The sequence below is a fragment of the Berghia stephanieae genome, chromosome 2, assembly GCF_034508935.2.
Source record: "Berghia stephanieae isolate SIO BIC M18660-M18661 chromosome 2, UCSD_Bste_1.3, whole genome shotgun sequence".
NCBI lineage: Eukaryota > Metazoa > Mollusca > Gastropoda > Nudibranchia > Aeolidiidae > Berghia > Berghia stephanieae.
The window spans coordinates 13,517,939-13,530,923 of record NC_088361.1 but is presented as its reverse complement, the minus strand read 5'-3'; the positions used below and the strand labels follow the sequence as shown (position 1 = coordinate 13,530,923).

Genomic DNA, 12,985 nt, shown 5'->3' with positions numbered 1-12,985 from the left:
ATGGTAATTCTGGGATATTTTTAGTTGTCTGCAAAAAAATAAAATAATTGCTCTAGATTTCTAATTAGAGTGTTTGATTAAAGTTTGGAAAGAAACAGTGCTTAAAACTCCCTAGGTCTCATCATCACCCCAAGGTTTCTACTTATTCAAGACTTATGCTTTTCTTTTTTCAGCCCAACCAATCCAGAAGGGTTGACAGCACTTTGGGTGGGGAATGTTTTACCAAGTGTTACTGAAAAAAGATTAAATCAATTATTTTCAAAGTAAGTTGGAAAAATTTTATTCTATGCCTAAATGCCTGAATCTGTTTGTAAAATAAATAAACAATTTAAAAAACTTTTTTGGAAAGAGACAGATGAAACTTGTCAATTTTCAAAATCTACTTACCTATTGTTAAAACAGAGGTAAAATATTTTTTGATTGTATTTGTTAAATATATATAATTGTTATGGTGTTGTTTTTTAATGGCATTTTTGTTTACAAATATTTTTATCATCCAGATTTGGTCAGGTTACAAGTGTCAGACCTTTACCAGACAAATACTGTGCGTTTATTAATTTTAAAACAAAAGAATCTGCAGGACGTGCAATGCATCAATTACAAGTGAGTTTAACCTTGGATTTAAGGATAATTTTTGGGTTTTTTGTTGCAAGTTCTTTATTGTGTGGGATATTTAATATTTTCCTCTCGTTATGTTGGAGACCAGGAACTACATTACTATAGAATGTCAAAAGTGTTCCCAAAACAAACAACACAAATAATTGTACTTTATTTTTCCAAGTGGAAAAAAAGAGTCCTTGGTTGAGATGCCAAAACAGCTGTTGAATTGATATGAATTTGAAATTTTAAATAAAACAAAAAGAACCCCAATGAAATATAATAGTACAATTTTATTTCCTTTTTCTTCAGAATGGTTTTAAAATTGTGTCAGTGCATGACATAATCAGTCAGAAGGTGAAAATTTAGGATTTGCATTTTTTTTTTGCATTATCTAATAGAATATGCTCCCCAGAACATTTTTATCTTTATTTGAAGTGAACTGGGTGATTTTTCATGAAGTTATGGTCAGATGTATAGGAAAGGTATCCAGCAACTTTTCTCAAATTTCATACTTTTTCAACTTGACTAGCTGACAAAAATATTTAGAAGTGAAATTAAGCTTTGATATTTCCCGAAGATGTACAAAAAGGGTTGATTTAATCATTTATGACAAGAACTCGTTTTGATAAATATTGACCTTCCAACTAAACTTGGCAATATCTCAATTCAAACCTTTACACCATCCGACTGATTATGTCATTCACTGTAACAATTATGGAATATTTTAATAAGTGATAATGGTTTTCCTGGGATCTGCGATTTTAGAGTCAGAGGAGGAATTTTGTCCTTTAATAAAAATACTTTTCCACCAATTAAATGTACTGGCAGTGAGAGACTTGATGTGCATTGGAACAAATAGGTACATTTCCCACTCTCCAAAAGTTAGCTGGAGTATCAATGATATTTTATCATCTCAGTTGCTCAATAACTGGGGGATTAGTGCAATAAAAACGGTCCTTAAATGCAATCGTTCAAAATTTATTCTCCTTTTTCACTTTCTGTCACCATCAGCTCCGTTTAATAATTAAAAATAATTTTGTGGCCATCCAAACTGTTAAAAAATGTTATTTATTTTTCTTTTAAAAACTGATGCTTTTCCAGGGGACTGAAATAGATGGTCAGAAATTACTCATCAAGTTCCCTGACAATCCTCTTACCAGCGGCACAGGCAATGTGACGATTAGAAAAACCCAGAATAACGGTGCTGCCAAACAAGGGTGAGACTTGCTATTCATTCATTCTAGAAACAATTATGAGAAATGACCTCGATTGATTTCTTACTCCAGCCTGCATGTGAATCTGGATGAGAAAGGCTTCAGGATGCTTAAAGCTTGCATTGCTCTTGATTTTGTGGTGAAATGTAATGATTCGTTACAATGATTCTCTTTTGGGATTTTTTAAAGAAAAGTTTTCAAGATTATCCTTCATTTTCAACTTTTCTCTAAACAGTTCTAATGCTTGACAGGTTTATATCTATTCCACTACTCCAACCCCATCCCCTACCCCCACATACTCATTTTTGATTATGAAAAGTCCTGTTTTAAAATCTTCCTGCGCAATATAATAATAACGGTCAAAATATGTTTGGAGATGAGATAGAGTAAAATGAAAGCAATGTGAGGTTGTGGCGTTTTGGAGCAATGATGTATATTTATATGTGGAAAGGTTTGCTGCTTCCCGATTTCCTGATTATATCTGGTTTACACAGAATGGTAACAAGATTAACACGCTCTATCCATTGTCAAACCCTGTCTTTTTTTCTCTTTTTTTCTTTTCTTTTTTTCTTACCACTATTGAAAATAATTTGTGACATTTCTTTAAGTGTAGGAGTAGAAATTCAATGGACTACCTTGGAATGGGGTGCCTAAGGCCACCCCCAAATTTACCCCCCTCCGCCCAGATTGAAAATTATTGAACAAATATATGGTAAAATGTAGATCATTTGATAGATTTCATCCTTCCCAACACTTTAGAAAAAAAAATGTCATCTGGCAGGTTATTTCATGGGAAGCTTTATCTTATAAAGATGTAAAAAAATGTGATCTTTAGTGCGAAGAATGGTGAAATCTATCAAATCAATGTACATTTTACCATATTTGTTTAATACTTTTCAATCTGAGAGAGGGGGGGGGGGGGGGGGGCATTTTGGGGCTGGCCTTCTTAGTCACCCCATTGCACGGTACTTTGTTTCCATTTCCATTCTTATTCGATAGAGGAGATGTATTCTAACACATGAAATGACCTGATATTAGGGAACACTGTATCCTATCTAACATGACTCAAGGGAAATGTATTCTAACATGTTGAATGACTGGATATGAGGGGAATGGATCCTAACTCATTTTATGACCTCACACGAGGGACACTGTATCCTAAAACGATCAATGACTTTATTAAAGGGAAATGTATTCTAACACATTGAATGACTGAATATGAGGGGAATGGATCCTAACTCATTACATGACCTCACACGGGGGACACTGTATCCTAAAACGATCAATGACTTTATTAAAGGGAAATGTATTCTAACACATTGAATGACTGAATATGAGGGGAATGGATCCTAACTCATTACATGACCTCACACGGGGGACACTGTATCCTAAAACGATCAATGACTTTATTTAAGGGAAATGTATTCTAACACATTGAATGACTGGATATGAGGGGAATGGATCCGAGGAAATGTATTCTAACACATGAAATGACCTGACATTAGGGAACACTGTATCCTAACATGACTCAAGGGAAATGTATTCTAACACATTGAATGACTGGATATGAGGGGAATGGATCCGAGGAAATGTATTCTAACACATGAAATGACCTGACATTAGGGAACACTGTATCCTAACATGACTCAACAGATATGTATTCTAACACATTGAATGACTGGATATGAGGGGAATGGATCCTAACTCGTTAAATGACATGACACGAGGGATATGGGTCGTGAATTTTTAATAATTTTATATAAATATAAATCTTCTCATTCCAAAGAGAATATAAATTCTATTTAGTCATTTTGCCTCTCTCTGACCTGATTTTTCAAACACAAGATTTACGGTAAACGAATCGGACAAACATTTGCTTCTTTTTTGTATATCAATATCAATGAGAGAACCAGAGAGATTTTTGGGATATCTTATAATAATTAATAGAATATGTCTACTTGCTATCTTTTCATAGAAATCAAAATTTCTAGTACAATCCATCCAATGTAGAAGAGTATGCCTTTAAAATTCGAGATCCAACATAATTACAGCTTGTTCATAGCTTGCCATTACTGATGATATCATATCAAAAATATTTAGTTTCTTGAATTCTGTGAAATGTTAGGCATAGGAAGAGCAATTTCTTTAGGAAAAGAAATTCATTTTCTCCAGAGAGGATGTTGACAACCCTTGATATAGGCATGTTTGCGGTTAAATCTCTTCTCAGGGATTATTTAGTATAAACAATTTTTTTTTAAATTTAATTTTCTCTCAAGGTGGAAATAATTGAAAAAAAAATACAATTAAATCTATTGAAAATAGTATCATGAGTAATATTTAGTTATGAGTAAATATTTAACTACCTCTGTTTTATTTTTGTTAAAGGCGCAGCTACAACAGGAAAGTAAACTCTTAAATGCAGGCCGCTCTGCGGTCAGGTAACAACTCTAACTTTCTACTATTTAATTTGGAACTTTGATGTTGTGATTGGAATATGTACACTCCAGCTTAATTGTTTTTTTGTTTTTTTTTTCTTCTTAATTTCATTTTGAATAGATGCTGATTCTTGCTTATGTCGACAACACCATTCTATTTCATGGGCAGATCTCATATAAATTAATAATTAAACTCGTTGAATCTAAATAAACCTGTAACTTGGCTTTGAGTTTTTACTAAATCTCTCAAAAGTGTTCAATTTGAAGTTTACATCTTTGACATTAAAAATTGGGGGATGGTCAGTTTAACTCATTCCTTTAAATAAATGTTATTAAACATATTGAGTGTCGCTGTACTAAATATTTGAAGTTTACTAAATATTTGAACATGTCCAATTTCATAAACACATGCTCAATTCATTGACATATAATGCGAATTGTTGGAATAACTGGCTACTTGGTGATTGAGCTTGTTAAATCCCAGCTTTACTAAATCTTTTAAAATATAATTTTACATTGATCTCATCAGATAAATGCATTTTTCAAAGAGGCCTAAACTGTCAATTTTAAGCTTACATCCACCTCTGAAATCGTGCTGTTTTAGGAAATTATGACCTGTTAAATTAATCATTCCGTTATTTGAGAGCAATAGTCTATAATAAATGTTTGTTATGATGTTGTCCATTCTTGCAAACCAAACAATAGTAGTCCAGTAATAGCAAAGTATGTTAGTTCTTCAGAAGCATAAAAGGCTTACAGGGGCAGAACGTATCCTGATGTCTATAGCATAACATTTGCTTGTTTCCCCTTGGAATAGGATTAAGATAGTCTAATGCAGAGTATGATATGTCTAATATAAGAATCAGATAGGATTGGTTGAAATATTGTCAAAGTAAAACCTTACAAGATCTTTTTTGTTATATGCAAGGTTTACCTGGCCATTTTGAATGCGAATATTAGGTGGTCTACCCTCTCATTTCCTATTGTAGTGTATACCTTTTACTCTTTTTTTTTTAGAAACAAACTTTCTTTTTTTTTTTTTTTTTTTGCCCTGTATTTAGAATGAACATTTTTTTCATCGTTTTCACATGTGTCAGTTCTATTTTTTTCTCAGTGCTAATATCGTGCCTTTCAAAAGCTTGCAGTCATTAGATAAGTCATGTGTTTCCAACACCTTCGTCTTGGCTGGTATAGATCACAAATTGGGTAAACTAAACTTAAAGGATGAAAAGAAAAATGTGTTTTTTTATAGTAAAACAGTGTTGTGAACTCATAGTCATCAAGACGTGTAGACTACAAGAGGATAAAACCACATCAGAGAGAGAAAAAACAAACTATATCACTAGAAATTTAAAAGAAAAACTTTTTGGGTCAGCGTTTTTGCAAGAGTATCATGTGTCTCTCCTGAGTGTTATTTTTATATTCATCTATATTTATTTTTTAATTTATTTTTTAAAAAGAAGTTTCCTCAAGCAAAATAAATGCTTTACCTTTGATTATTTCTGTGACAACTCGAGCACGAATATTGTGTAATGTTTTTCTTTCTTTTGCTGGTAAAATTATTTTTGTCACATGTTTGTATTGGTCGTTTGTTATGCTGGGTGGATTGTTCATTAAGATAGTGCTTTAATGTTTTGACCAGGTGAGTGGTCAGCATGCTGTTGTTATTTCCTCGTTGTATTCAATACAAATATAGCTTTGGTGCATGGTGACCTTTTCATTTTCTGTTCTCTGACTCTTGCTCTTTTCCCTTCTCCCCAACCCCTTCATCTCCCTTTGCCCCCCCCCCCCCCCCCCCCCTCTCTCTCTCTCTCTCTCTCTCTCTCTCTCTCTCTCTCTCTCTCTCTCTCTCTCTCTCTCTCTCTCATTCTCTCTCCCCTCTCCCCCCCCCCCACCCAGTTATATGTATTTTAGTGTTTCGGTTAAAAAAAATTTTTAATATATATATATATATAGAGATTTATTTCAATGCCCCAAAAGAGTCTTAGTCTGATCTGTAGCAGTGCACATATAATGTTTGGTTAATGAAAGCAATTCAGATTTTTCTATCTTTGCATACCTGCCAACCCTTCCGCTTTTGGCGGAATCATTCCTATTTTCACTCTTCCTTTTCTACAATTATTGTCTCTAAAATTCCAATTTTCAAAAATAAGAATGATGATGATGGTAAGAAAAAAAATGGAGGGGGGGGTTAAAGGTGAATTTTAAAAAAAAAGGGATTTAAGTAGGAAAATGAATTGCATTCGTTTCCCCCTTCCATTACCTAATACATGTAATATGTAGTTTTGCCAGCTGTGCCGTAATATTGTCTTTATGTGTTTCGTGGCAAAGTTGGTGGTCATTTCGATACAGAATTATCCATTGTTAAGAAATTGCCATTTTTGTTGTCTCAAATTCCTATTTTCTGGCATTCTGATTCCACTTTTGGAATATGAAGGGTTGGCAGGTCTCTCTTTGCATTATCGGATACAGCAGCCACTAACCTCACAGCTCTAGCTTGATCCTTAAGTGCATGCATTGTGTTAAATGTGAGACATTTTATATGAAACATTTATAAAATCAAAAATAAGGTAAAGCTTAGAGGCTTAAACCAACACGCATCAAATGTCTTAAGAACAACCCTATAGAAGGAACGATATTGACGTCATTCAGCACTTTGTTATTGTTTTGTTTTTTTAGACGGCCATTTTAATATTGAGTTCTCAGTAAATTCTATCAATCAGACTACAAACTTGCAAGGTTACACATAGTTTTGTGTGTTTGTATTTTATATATAACTGGTGAATGTTGTGAGTATTTTACCTGAACACAAAGCATCCAATAAGCATCAACAAATAGGAAATTAATTATACGATATGCCAAAATAGAAATAAATAATACAATGTGACAAAATAGGAAATAAATGATATGATATGATAAATGACAAAATAGGAAATAAATGATATGATATGACAAAATAGGAAATAAATGATACAATATGACAATATAGAAATAATTGAAACGATATGACAAAATAGGAAATAAATGATACGATATGACAAATCGGAAATAGATAATATGATATGACAAAATAGGAAATAAATGATAAGATATGACAAAATAGGTATGAATTATATGTAATGACAAAAATAGGAAATAAATGATGTGATATGAAAAAAATAGGAAATAATTGATATGATATGACAAAATAGGAAGTAAATAATGCGATATGACACTTAATTCAATTCTATGAGCCTTGTTGTTCTAAGCTCTTAATCAAGCTGGTTTTGACACAATTGTATTGATAAGGCAACGAACTCAAGTTTTTAAAAAAAGAAAATTTTTCCCCAATGGTTTGCACATTTTTCCGATTGGGGATTCTTGATTTAATGATCCGACATTGTTTACATCTCTCTCTCTCCCTCTCTGTGTGTCATACTATATTACTTCTGAATTTGAGTGTGAAAATTGTATTGGCATGCATGTAAAGAATTGATGTTTTATTGTCATAGGATTTCTATAAGTCGACATTTGATAGTTCGTCGTGTTTGGAATTTTGAGACAAAAATATGGATGGACTGTAGCAAATTACAATTATTGAAACAGATGGTGTCCATTTTTGTTTATGATTTTTTAATTTTTTTTTTTTTTAATTTAAAGGAAATTGGATATGTAAGGCCTTATTTATGGGTTTTAAAGTTTTTTTGGCTAATAAATGCACGGTTTTTTATGTTAAATCAATATTTGTTGACACAACGTAAAGTTCTGTTTTTGGTATTTTGCTTTTCTATACCAATATATAAAAGTTATTTTTATTATCACCACCACCACAATCATCATCGTCGTCATATTATTATTATTATTATTATTATTATTATTATTATTATTATTATTATTATTATTATTATTATTATTATTATTATTATTATTATTATTGTTGTTGTTATTACTATTTCTATTATTATTATTGTTGTTATTATTATTATTATTATTATTATTATTATTATTATTATTATTATTATTATTATTATTATTATTGTTGTTGTTATTACTATTTCTATTATTATTATTGTTGTTATTTATTATTATTATTATTATTATTATTATTATTATTATTATTATTATTATTATTATTATTATTATTATCAGTATCATTGTTGTTGTTTCCATAAAGATTTAACTCATATTTTTGGGGGACATTTTTTATAGAAATGATTTTTGATTTACTAGCTTTTTCTTTTTACAAAAAAAAAAAAAAAAGTAGGTAGAGTTTGTTTTTTTTTTGTTCCAAACAACCAACAAAGATCGATTTTTAAAAAGTAAAGTTCCAAATGAAGCATTGTGAAGGCTGTTATATGCTTTAGCTAGAAATGTGCAAATTTGTTGCACACATTTATTTCATGAAAGCAAACTTGGTTAGATGATGGCACAGAAATGCAAACCTTGTTTTAGATTAGACATGAAATAGACAAAGTCACGACTCAACCTTGCCCTTTTAATATGGTCAGTGTTGTAACTTTGTGTTTCAATTTCTTTATTGTTTAAAAAGAAATTTCTTTTAACCCTCTCCTTACCAACTACAGGAAAATCGTCACAATCATTACGATACAGTGAACATTTTTCTTACACATAATTTTTATGAACATCACAAAATTTGAAGAAAAATCTTTGTATAGTTTAAAAGAATTTATTGTTACTTTGTAGAACAAAATTCTGTTTAGTGTGCTCTTAGATTTTAGTTTTAATAAATCAATTTTAATGTTAGGAAGGCATGACATTTCGGTAAAAACATTGAAAATGTTTTGGTATGGAAAGATTATTTCTGAAATCATTTTATTTTTCTCTGTTCAGAAATATAGAAAAAACATTTTTTCTATAAATTGTTAATTGTGACATCGACAAGAGAGAGAGAAAAAAAAAGAAGGGTAAAAAGGACTGATTAAAGCAATACCATTAGGTTTTATATGTTCGATTTTTACTTGTAACAAAACTGTCATGAACATTAGAATAAGAGGCTAACAGATTTCAAATAAAGATTTGATGTATGTTCCAACTTTTTAAGCTAAAACAACTTTTTAAAATTTTTATCAAGATTCTTAATTATTTCGCACTTAACAATATTTTTTTTTTAATTTTTTTATTTTTTAAAAGGATAGGATGCTCAGAATGCTTTTGCCTTTTAAGGAATTTCTTACTTGTACCTCTAATGTATGGAGAAAAAAAAAAAAAAAAAGAACATAATATCCCAGTTTCAATAATAATAATAATAATAATAATAATAATAATTATATTAATGATAATAATAATAATAATAATAATCATAATAATAATAATAATAATAATAATAGTAATAATAATAATATTTTTATTGAGTTGTATTCATTATTAATAATATTACTACTACTACTACTACTACTGCTGCTGTTACTACTACAACACTACTCCCACTTCAACTATTATTAATATTATTATTATTATTATTAGTATTATTATTATTATTATTATTATTATTACTGGGTGGGGTTCCTGACCTCCCATAGTGGGCAGGGAGGTACATACTCTTCTATCCCCCTATGTCTGTTTTCCAACATGCTTTCTGTCTTTGTCTTGGAATGAGATTACTTGGTTTTGTCCTGGCCCTGGCCGGATACCCTAGCTGGGAGGGAAACAGTCAAATGTATAGTTGGTTTTGGGAGATGATATTTATTTTCCCTTGTAAATCATCTCTCTGTTATGCACTGTATTATGTTTTGTTTATGTATTATATATGATTTGTAAACATTTGAGTGTATTCCTCTTAGTGGAGACCTGTGCTTGTGTCTGGATGAGACTTTTAGGTGATCTCAAACTAAGTACACTGATAGTGTGCTCTTGGAATCTACATCTGTTCCCGATTTGAACCAATTCCCCTTTGTCTGCCTTATTCTTGGATGTTTAATTGTAATTCTAGAACTTTTGACTATCCCATTTTCTTCCTCTTTACTGGCGCTCATATGATCTTAATGTGTTGCAAGCGCCTAAAACCCTTAAAAACAAACTAACAATTATATTATTATTAATATTGTTATATAATTATATATATTTATTATTTATTATTATTATTTATTAATTATTATTATTATTATTATTATTATTATTGTGTTTTTATTATTTTATTATTATTATTATTATATTTTATTATTATATTATATATTATTTATATTATTAATATCACTACCAACATCGTCATCATCATCATCATCATCGTTCAAATTATTGTTCACTTCAGAGGTCTCCAAGCTCTTTCTATTCTGAAGCCAGAAAATACTTCTCCTTTTGAGAAAGAATGAATGTTGGTTTGTTTTTTTTCTAAAACCCCCCAAAAACAGAAAGACTAACTTCGTCATTTATTTCTGTTGCGTTGGTCAAAGTAATGTTCGTTCATTTTTATTCCAAATGGTTGTGGACTTCCCGGGAGGGAAAAAACCCAACCCAATCAATCAAAGAAAAATAAACAAAAAATCAGGTACAAAAAAATGGCTGTCATTTTGATGTCTTTTTGTCAGATGAGATCGTTTACATTCCGAGTGCCTTCTGGGTTGAAAATTTCCTTTCAGAAAACAAAAGCAGCATAAATAAGGATTTGAAATGTTGAAAAGTTATGCAAACATGAAAATATGGAACTGTATTTTTTGTTTGTATTATTATGTAGTTTATGTGTATGTATTATTATTGTTGTATGTATTTATGTATGTATGTTTTTATGTGTGTATGTATGTATGTATGTATGTGTGTTTATGTATGCAGACTTGCCTATTTGATATGGTAAACTTTCATAGTTTTCAGAGCATGTAAAATAGTGGAGACCATAACTAACATTGCTACATATCAACCTGTCCTGAGTAGGTTGATAACGCTTCAAATTCCTCCATTTATATGCTTTGGCGCCACAACTTCTTTGTCAACAAGTTTTATTTCATTTAATACCTTCAGCTCAGGGGGTCCCGATAGTTCAGTTGGTAGAGCACTCGCTTCACACACTAAGGGACTGAGACCGATCCCCGGGTGCAGTCCAGATTTTTTTTTCTGACCCCCCTGTACACCCAGCAATGAATGGGTAGCTGAGTTTGTTAGATTTGTCAGAAAGTACTTTGCGATAGACTAGCATCCTATCCAAAGGATAGCAAGCAATTGAAACTGGGATAAACTTCGGCTATGTGGGCCGAATGGCTCTAAAGGACTAGTTTATTCAGCTCTGTAATTAAAGCTAAAAATTCGTAAAACTACAAATTTTTCGTAATAGGAGGCAGGTCTGTGTTGTGTATGTATGCCCCCCCACCCTCCCCCCATACACATACACACACACACATACACATATTTGTGACCATCTTTTCATAGACATTGCGTTCGTTTCTATGCCCATCCATTGTTTACTGTCATGTATTACCAGAAACTTGTTCAAAGGTGGCGTTTTTGAAGCACATTGATGAATTGGCAAAATCTTATAACAAATTTTGGGTAATATTAATCATGGTCACATCGTTCGGCCTCTCATTGTGTGTTTGCATCAGGCACTTAACACACGTTACCCCATTCAACCCAGGTGTGAATGAATTTCTGGCTTTTGTTTGTGGTTTTTTGTTGTTTTTTTTTTTTTGGGGGGGGGGGGGGATTTTCGTGTTGTTGTTTTTGCTTTATTTTTTTTATTGAAAATGTAATGTTTAGTGTTTACAACATGTTAGTTATGCTCTATTTTTTGTGCTCTTTTTCAGAGTACGGAATACACCAAAGCAATCGGGGCCTGTGAATGGAGATGAATGTTATTTTTGGAGGACCACAGGTTGTACGTTTGGAGGAGATTGCAAGTGGCAGCATTTGCCGAATAGTCGGGGTGTAGATAAGAAACCATGGCAAAAATGATTTTTAAGTAATAATTTCAATAGTCTTGTTTGTGGTTAAATTTCATATATTGCTTTTAATTTTCTATTTTCAAATACTCTTTATTATTATTATTGTTGTTATTATTATTATTATTATTATTATTATTATTATTATTATTATTATTATTATTATTATTATTATTATTATTATAACTACTACTACTATTATTATTATTATTTAAAGTTAACGAATTGGGTACACCAAATATGATTTGTCTAGTTTTGTTTTGTTTTTTAAAATTTTATTCAAACAATGAAAGGAATATTGACTTCTTTTTTTCTTTCATTTTAAAAAAAAAAAGTTTTCATGCTTTTGGGAGGAGGGGCCATTAAAACTTTGCTTAAAGTAACTTACGATAGTGTTCCAGGTGATATGTATGTGATCAGTTCTCTTCTTTAATTATTCTAAAAATGATCTATGATCACCTTTTTTTTCCATGGCAATCGTTGACTCGGAACCCGTCAAGCCTCCCCCTTCCTATTGGTAGCAGAGATGTTCTCTCTTCTCTTCTCTTCCCATATAAACCTATATCTGTTTACAACTTTCTATATGATTTTGTTTCTGTGGTCTGGAATGAGATTAAATTTGGTTTCACTTGGGTCCTGGATAGGATCATTCTACTAGAGGGAGACAGTTTCAATTTATAATGTTTCTTTTGGGGTTCCAAGTTGGAGGAGCACTTGCATCACAAAGTGACCAATATGAGTCCTGGATTCAGTCAAGATTTTTTCTGACACCCCCACTCCCCCATCCCTGGTTCGGGTTCCTGAGGCACTCAGTGTCTTCTATCCCCCTATATCCGTTTTCCAAATTGCTTTCTGTCTTTGTCTTGGAATG

At 31.4% G+C, this 12,985-nt stretch overlaps 1 protein-coding gene across 2 annotated transcripts in view; it reads left to right on the top strand.

Annotated features, from left to right (window-relative positions):
- Positions 1–12,253, top strand: part of LOC144964364 (uncharacterized) — a 38,663-nt gene extending 26,410 nt beyond the window's left edge. Inside the window, exons 19-23 of one of the 2 annotated variants that reach the window (XM_078898526.1) lie at positions 174–263; positions 501–603; positions 1,702–1,817; positions 4,200–4,252; positions 11,980–12,113. In XM_078898526.1, the coding sequence (XP_078754652.1) occupies positions 174–263; positions 501–603; positions 1,702–1,817; positions 4,200–4,230 (340 nt within the window). In that variant the 3' untranslated portion in view covers positions 4,231–4,252; positions 11,980–12,113. Of the gene's footprint in view, positions 1–173; positions 264–500; positions 604–1,701; positions 1,818–4,199; positions 4,253–11,979 lie in introns of both variants that reach the window. The other variant, XM_078898525.1, reaches the window with a different exon arrangement.
- The last annotated feature ends 732 nt before the right edge of the window (positions 12,254–12,985 follow it).